We start from the raw sequence: 8,766 nt of genomic DNA on the forward strand, positions 1-8,766 counted from the left end.
CCATCAGCCTCCTCGTCATCCTGCAAAACGACAGGCTCAGAAGACCCAGCAGGCCCAGAAAGTTCAGACACAGATTCAGGCTCAGCTGAGTCACAACAGGAGGGGGCCAATTTAATATCCCGAGGAAGAGCGTTCCATAGCTGAGGGGCCACCACTGAGAGCGTTCCATAGCCGAGGGGCCACCACTGAGAAGGCCCTGTCTCTCGTTCCCGCCAAATGCATCTGAGATGGAAGCAGGACTGAGAGCAGGGCCCCCCCAGAAGATCTTAAAGTCCTAGATGGTTCATAAGGGGAGATTTGTTCGGGCAGGTAAGCTGGGCAATCATGCAAGGGTTGAAAAAGTAGGCAAAGAATATATATTATGCCTGTAATCTTGTGGCTGTGTCCTGCAGAATTCTGACTCTAGTGCATAGGCAAAGTTTGGTTCTCCGGGTGTTTTGGACGTCAGCTCCCACAATTCCTAATTCCTACCGGCTGTCAGGAATTGTGGGAATTGAAGTCCAAAACAACCAGAGGACCAAAGTTTGTCCATGCCTGGTCCAGAGTCTCCAGGAATGTGTGATCCCTTCCAAATCAGGCTGGAATTGGAAATGTCCAGGAGCCCCTCTGTCTTGTCTGGATTTAGTTTCAAATTATTTTCCTCATCCAGTCTATTACAGATGACAGAGACTGAGTAAGGACCAAGGTAGCCTCCTTGGATTGGGATGGACAGGAGAAGTAGCGTTTAGTGTCATCTGTATATTAACAGTATTGTATTCCAAAATTCCAGATGACCTCTCCCAGTAGTTTCAATTAAACAGTGTGTGAAACAACACAGAATACTATGGAAGAACATAAGTCAATGGCCACACAGAAGTTCTCCAGCATCTTCTGCTGGGTTTGCCTCTTCCAGAAGGAATGAAAAGGTAAACAATGCTTTCACGTCCCACCCTGGAGCCCCCGGTGGCACAGTGGGTTAAACCCCTGTGCAGGCAGGACTGAAGACCGACAGGTTCGAATCTGGGGAGAGCGCGGATGAGCTCCCTCTATCAGCTCTAGCTCCTCATGCAGGGACATAAGAGAAGCCTCCCACGAGGATGGTAAAACATCAAAACATCCGGGCGTCCCCTGGGCAACGTCCTTGCAGACGGCCAATTCTCTCACACCAGAAGCGACTTGCAGTTTCTCAAATCGCTCCTGACACGAGAAAAACAACAACAACACCAAAACAAAACAAACGTCCCACCCTATGAGGAATCCCTGAAGCTATCATTGTCAATGGTATCAAAAGATGCTGAGAAGTCCAGCAGAAACAACAGGAGCATGCTCTCCCTGTCCAGTTCTCGGCATAGGCCATCACGCAAGGTGACTAAAGCTGTCTCTTCCATAATCAGACTTGAAACTAGATGGAAATAGATCAGCTAATCCATTTCATTCAGGAAGCCCTGGAGCTGGGAGGCCACCACATGCCGCAATTCCTTGCACAAGAATGCTATGAGATATTTGTTTACAAAAAACAAACCCAAATACACTTGAGGGGAAAATACACACTGCAAAACACATACAGCATCAAGAAAAAACTGCTAGCACACAAGCCATCAAAAATAGTCAGGCAAAAGTGAGATGGAAAGAGCGAGAGAAAGCATGGAAACAGTCAGTCTATATCAGTAGTTCTGAAATTTCCTAATGCTGCGACCCCTTAATACAGTTCCTCCTGTTGTAGTGACCACAAATTAATTTTACTTATCCATTTCCTGACTCGGTCGGTTTGTTGATTATCTGTCCTGTGGGTCAGATCCTATATTACAGTGGTTCTCAAGCTTCTTAATACCGCGACCCCTTAATCCAGTTCCTCATGTTGTGGTGACCCCCAACCATAAAATTATCTTTGTTAATACTTCGTAACTGTAATTTTGTTACTGTTATGAATCATAATGGAAATATCTGATATGCAGGATGTATTTTCATTCACTGGACCAAATTGGGCACAAATACCTGATACGGCCAAATTTGAATTCTGGTGAGGTTGGGAGAGCGTGATTGATTTTGTCATTTCGGGATTTATAGTTCACTTACAATCAAAGTGTATTCTGAACCCCACCAAGGAGAGAATTGAACTAAAATTGGCACACAGAACTCCCATGACCAACAGAAAATACTGGAAGGGTTTGGTGGGCATTGACCTTGAGTTTAGGAATTGTAGTTCACCTACATCCAGAGAGCACTGTGGGCTCAAACAATGATGGATCTGGACCAAATTTGGCACTGATACTCAATATACCCAAATGTGAACACTGGTGAAGTTTGGCAAAAATAGACCTTGATATTTGGGAATTGTAGTTGCTGGGATTTGTAGTTCACCTACAAACAAAGAGCATTCTGAACCTCACCAAGGATAGAATTGGGGCAAACATCCTATTCAGAACCCTCATGCCTTGAAGGGACTCGCTGGTGAAAACCTCCCTCCAGCCTCGCACCCTCTACCTCACCTGGACATGCACATAATGCTGCCATGCGCCAAGCATGCCTGCTCTCCCTTCCCTACTTAGAAAGAGCCCCCCTCCCCCTTGGCTGAGAGGCTGGGCAATCACAGCAGAGGAGGGCTTTCGGTGGGAGGATTTGCCATCTGTTTCCAGAAAGGAAGAGAAGGACAGGCGGAGAGATCTTCAGCCTTCTCTACCAAAGGAAATATATGTTTTCTGATGGTCTTTGGCGACCCCTCTGAAACCCCCTTGCAACCCCCCCCCTCCTGGGGTCCCACTTCCCAGGTTGAAAAAAGCTGATCTATGTGAATCTAAGTTGCTGCCTCAAAAATGTGATGCAGGAGCTTTTAAAAAGCCAAGGCAATTCTAGGCTGCATCAATAGGAGTCTGGTGCCAAGATGAAGGGAAGCCCCACTCTATTCCACTTTAATCATATGGAATGCCATACTTAGTGAAGAGTAGAGACATCACACTGGCAACGAAGATCCACATACTTAAAGCAATGGTCTTCCCTGTCGTCACCTACGGATGTTAGAGCTGGACCTTAGGGAAGGCTGAGCGAAGGAAGATAGATGCTTTTGAGCTGTGATGCTGGAGGAAAGTTCTGAGAGTGCCTTGGACCGCCAGAAGATCCAACCAGTCCATCCTCCAGGAAATAAAGCCCGACTGCTCATTGGAGGGAAGGATACTAGAGGCCAAGATGAAGTACTTTGGCCACATCATGAGAAGAAAGGAAAGCTAGGAGAAGAGAATGATGCTGGGGAAAATGGAAGGAAAAAGGAAGAGAGGCCGACCAAGGGCAAGATGGATGGATGGCATCCTTGAAGTGACTGCATTGACCTGAAGAGTCAGAAACGACTGAATGAACGAAAAACAACAATACCATACTTGTCCAGTTCTGGGCACCACAATTTGAAAAGGATATGGATAATATAATATAATGCTTTATGTATCTCCCCGAAGGGATTCAGGAACAAAGGCTGGGAAACCATGTACCCTCTGAGGAGCATCTTAGAGAACTGGGTGTTTTTAATTTGAAGAAGAGAAGGTGAAGGAGTGGCATGATAATAATCACGTTTAAAGATCAGAAAAGATGTCATGATGTGGAGGGAGCCAGAAACTAGATCATGGAACAATGGATTCAAATTACAGGATAAGAGATTCCACCTAAACATTAGGAATAAGTATTGGCCAAGAGTGCTTTCATGGCATTTTACTGCATGGCAGAATGGGACAGGACTGGATAGCCCTGGGAGATCTCTTCTAATTTAGGATCCTATTATTATATGACTATAACCATGACCATGTGCACAGCTAAAGCACTATTACAAAATTCCCATCACCTTATGAACCCCACTCCCTGAGACATTCTGTCCTGTCTAGCGTATCTTTTCTTTCCTCCTGGATGCAGGGAAAGGGTGGTGGCACCAGTGTCCAATCTGGATAGCAAATTTGGCTGATTTGAACCCAATTCTGCTCACCAGACCACCCCAATGCTACAGGATACTCCGGATTTTCCAGGAAAATCCAGAACATTCCCTGATTTTGTCCAAAGGAGGTGAAAGTAAGTTAAAACAACAACATCGTATTGTCGAAGGCTTTCATGGCCGGAATCACTGGGTTGTTGTAGGTTTTTTTCAGGCTACATGGCCATGTTCCAGAGGCATTTCTCTTGACGTTTCACCTGCATCTATGCAAGCATCCTCAGAGGTAGTGAGGTCTGTTGGAACTAGGAAAAAAGGTTTATATATCTGTGGAATGACCAGGGTGGGACAAAGGACTCTTGTCTTCTGGATCTAGGTGTGAATGTTTCCTCTCAACAAAAGATTGCTCTAGGCACTGCCAGGCAATCAAATGCTAATCAAGGTGATCAGCTGAAACATTCACACCAAGCTCCAGAAGACAAGAGTCCTTTGTCCCACCCTGGTCATTCTACAGATATATAAACCCTTTTTCCTAGTTCCAACAGACCTCTATGCTTGCCATAGATGCAGGCAAAACGTCAGGAGAAATGCCCCTGGAACATGGCCATGTAGCCCAAGAAAACCTACAACAACCCATCATCATCATCATCAACAATAACAACAACCCTGCCACATTCTCCAGAGGCCACTGTGCATCATGTGAACAGCCAGCAGTCAACTTGGCATAAGCCTGGGTTTGAGGGCTTGTATCGACAAACAAACAAACAAACAAACAAAACTTTATTTATACCCCGCTACCATCTTCCAAGGGACTCGGTGTGGCTTACATGAGGCCGAACCCACAATACATCAATACAAGCAATAACAATTACAATACGAAGCAAAATACAAATGCTAATACGAAGCAATTAAAATAAATCTCATACACAAATAGCATAAACATTGAACAGTGGCAACAAAACACATATAAAAACTATGGCTGGGCCAAATGTAATTAATTTTAAAAAAATAATGCTGGGCATGGACAAGATAGAGGAGGTGGGGCGTTGGGGGAACATACAAGCAGTCCTAAGTCAGTATAAAGTGCTTTTGGAGGACATAATGCTAAGGGTTCATTATTCTGGGAAGGCACACAGGAACAGCCATGTCTTCAAGCTCCTCCTAAAGACTGCCAGAGATGGGGCATGCCTGATATCCTTAGGAAGTGAGTTCCAGAGTCGAGGGGCCACCATCAAAAAGACCCTCTCTCACGTACCCACCAAACGCGCTTGCGATGCAGGTGGGAGCGCAAGTAGGGCCTCTCCAGATGATCGGCGGGATCGTGTGGGTTCGTACACAGAAATCAGGCTAAATGCGAATTTCAGCATTCTAATTTCTACCCAAGAGGTCACTCTTCACCTTCAGAATCCTAGAACGACATTCTGTTTATACCCCCAGGATACTTTGAATCAATGGGATTGGCCTACATCTTGACTCACCATTCAGAAATTGACTAAATAGGTCTGCTCTAGTAGGATTCCAAGGCCTACTTAGGTATGTCACAAAAAGTATGCAGTAGAAAATTAGTCAGCAATAGCTGTGGTTGTTGTGTACCTTCAAGTTATTTCCGGCTTATGGAGATGTTAAGGTGACCCTATCACTGAGTTTTCTTAAAAGCACATGAATTGCCCAAGACAGAACTAAAGCACTGCCCTTCCCTTCGAAGAATGCCGTCCCATTGAATGAATTTTTCCTTCAGTCGTCAAACTTCTAGCCTTCTGTAAATTTTGAAACTTCATCATTTCGAAAGATATCTAGAAATACAACATTTGGAAAAACAAATACTCAAAAGATCCATAATAAAGTTAAAATTAGCAACAAACAGCCAACAGAATTAACAGAACAAATAATGTCAAAGGTTTTCATGGCCAGAATCATTGGGTTGTTGTAGGTTTTTTGGGCTATATGGCCATGTTCTAGAAGCATTCTCTCCTGACGTTTCGCCTGCATCTATGGCAAGCATAATCAGAGGTCCTCAGATGTTGTGAGATCCTCAGAGTTATTATAATTATTTGTTCTGGATTGTTGTAGATTTTTTCGGGCTATATGGCCATGGTCTAGAGGCATTCTTTCCTGATGTTTCACCTCTGAGGATGCTTACCATAGATGCAGGGAAAACGTCAGGAGAGAATGCCTCTAGATCATGGCCATATAGCCCAAAAAATCTACAACAACCCAGAACAAATAATAATAATAATAATAATAATAATAATAATAACTTTATTTATATTCCACTCTATCTCCCCAAAGGGATTCAGTAGGCATATACAAGTGATATATATCAATGGGAACCTCTTCAGGAAGCCTGCTAGCAGACAGTCTAAAGCAGTGTTTCTCAAACTGTGCTTCTCCAGGTGTTTTGGTGTTTTGAAATCCCAGAAATCCCAGCCAGCTTACCAGCAGTTGGGAATGGTGGGAGATGAAGTCCAAAACATCTGGAGGAGCACAGTTTGAGAACCTCTGGTCTAAAGATAGAATCTAAAGTCAGACTAAAGATGAAATCAATCATGCCCTTGAAATTGCAAAACAACACAGCCAAACCTCTCACATGGATTTCTTTCTACACCCACATTTTTTAAAAATGAGGTTTTCTTTTCCCTTCTGAGATCCTGAGATCAGAATAAAGAGATGCAAAATATTACCAAGTTTAAATTTCTTTAATCTGAGCATCTCAGGCGATACCTGAACTGGATATCGCGGGAAGGACTGGCAGCCCCAAAGCCGCAGCGCATTTCATCTGTGGGCGGCATGTCCTCTTCGGCATTCACCAGCTCCATATCAAAGTAGACAAGCATCAAGATCACAAACATCTTCATTTCACTGACAGCAAAATAGCGCCCAGGGCACATGGTAGATCCACCCCCAAATGGCATAATGTAATGTTTCAGCAGCTTCCCGTTCTTATAGAATTCCTTTTTGGTGCCATCCGGGTTGATGAATCGGTCATATTTGAACGTCTGAGGCTCAGGGTAGATTTCTGGATCCATATGCAATCCAATGTAGGGGAAAAGAAACAGAGTATCCCCCTTCCGTAATGTATATTCTTTGCCATCTCCCATCTTGATATCTATGTCTTCCATGACACCTCTGATTATGAAAACACTTCCTTTCAAGCGCAGCGTTTCCTGTATTGCGCTGTCCAGAAGAGGGGTCTTTATTTTGTCCAAGGACAAACTGAGGAAGGGGTTTCCTGGCTTCACCTCCTGGCCCGTCTCCTTGAGGACTCTGTCCAATTCTTCCCTCACTGCCTTCATTGCTTCTGGGTGTTTTAAGAGGAACAAAATAATCCAGAACGTTGCTGGACCAGTGTTAGCTTGAGACGCCCAGAGAAGCAGAAGCAGGAACTGAGTCCGCATCTTTTCCGTCATTCCAATGTTAACCATCTCCCGATCGTTTTCAACCACCCAACTGTTGATGTCATCCCTCTGATACAGCTTATCTACTGACAGAATGTCCCACAAGACGCTCTGTAATTTCTGTGTCTCTGTCTTTCCTGCAGGATCCAACAGTTTGACAGCAAGTTGCGGAAAATAATGGTCAAATTTATGAAAGATTTCAAATGTCTCTGCACATTGTGCTAGATTGGTCTCGACTGAATTTTCTTTGCTTCCTCTTTCTTTGTCTGACTTGGTGCCGAATAGAGAAAGAAAACCTGCTTGGAAAATAGTTTTGTAGCTGAAATGGAAGAGTCCAGCTTGGTGCCAAGTTTTTTCTCCATTGCCTGGGCCATGGCCTTTAAGCATCGAAATTTGCAACTTCTCCATCATCACTTGGTTCAGTTCGTTTAGATGCTGCCCATTCAGAAACCTCTTGCTAATTGTTTGCACAGCCTGATGATGAACTTGTGTGGGCTGGAAACCAAATGCGTTATGAACCACTGTTGACGAAAATTGTTCAAAATCCAGTTTTTCTTTGGGTTCCTTCATTAAAGGTTCATGCGTATGAGGATCTGCCACAAAATTTATATAATTGCCACCAACCAAGACGGTGAAAATATCTCCATGTTTCTTCCGCATCCTTTCCAAAAACTCCGCAGGGCTCTTCCTGAATTGTATTGCATATCCGAGCCAGGGAATGAAGCCTTTGTCCAGTGGAGGTTCTTTGGGTCTCCGCCTGCGAAATGCTCCTATTGTGTGAAGGCCACCAAGAATGATGGCCAAAAGGGAGGCGAGGAAAGCAGAAAGCACCGTCTCCCAGAAATTCATGACTGCTGGAGCCAAGGAGCACTGAAAATAATAAGTAGGTCTCCTGGTCTAGTTATACAGCACCCAATGAAGGTGCACATCTGGACAGGACTTCCTCATTCCACCTGTGAGCTGGCAAGAGCAGTTGTGGTTTTCCTGTGCCCTCTGTTGTTAATAACATTCCGTACTCATCAGTCCCTCCTAGGCGATTATTATGTTTTATGCTATGACTCTTCGTGTCTTTCCTATGAACCTGTCATTGCTTAGAACTTATACATATTTATAGGAATCTCATAATTCCTGAAAGAAATGACTGCACTAAAAGAAGCGAAAGAAGAGGAGAGGAAGAGAGAATGGCAAGTGATTTCTGTCGTGGCTTCCATTGGTACAGGAAAAGACACATCCAAAATCTTATTCTGCAGGGCTTCTCTACACGAATGAGGAACTCTGTTCAAGGAGCTCCACTGGCTCTCATTCATCTGCCGGACCCAATTCAAGGTGCAGGTTCTTACCTACAAAGCCCTGAACGGTTTGGGACCCACCTACCTGCGTGACTGCATCTCTGTATACGAACCCACACGATCTCTTCGTTCATCTGGAGAGGCCCTGCGCCAGGCGCGTTTGGTGGGGATGAGAGAGAGGGCCTTTTCGGTGACC

At 44.5% G+C, this 8,766-nt stretch overlaps 1 protein-coding gene across 1 annotated transcript; it reads right to left on the reverse strand.

Moving 5' to 3' along the window:
• Positions 1-6,435: 6,435 nt before the first annotated feature.
• LOC132779808 (5-beta-cholestane-3-alpha,7-alpha-diol 12-alpha-hydroxylase-like) lies at positions 6,436-8,442 on the reverse strand. Its single transcript, XM_060783472.2, has one exon. The coding sequence runs from the start codon at positions 8,128-8,130 to the stop codon at positions 6,583-6,585; it is 1,548 nt and encodes a 515-aa protein (XP_060639455.2). The 5' UTR covers positions 8,131-8,442; the 3' UTR covers positions 6,436-6,582.
• Positions 8,443-8,766: the final 324 nt, after the last annotated feature.

Source organism: Anolis sagrei, chromosome 6 (genome assembly GCF_037176765.1).
Source record: "Anolis sagrei isolate rAnoSag1 chromosome 6, rAnoSag1.mat, whole genome shotgun sequence".
Classification (NCBI taxonomy): Eukaryota; Metazoa; Chordata; class Lepidosauria; order Squamata; family Dactyloidae; genus Anolis; species Anolis sagrei.

Bases quoted from the DNA above. Each gene is read 5' to 3' on its own strand.
- LOC132779808 (XM_060783472.2), bottom strand. From the start codon at position 8,130: ATGAATTTCTGGGAGACGGTGCTTTCTGCTTTCCTCGCCTCCCTTTTG.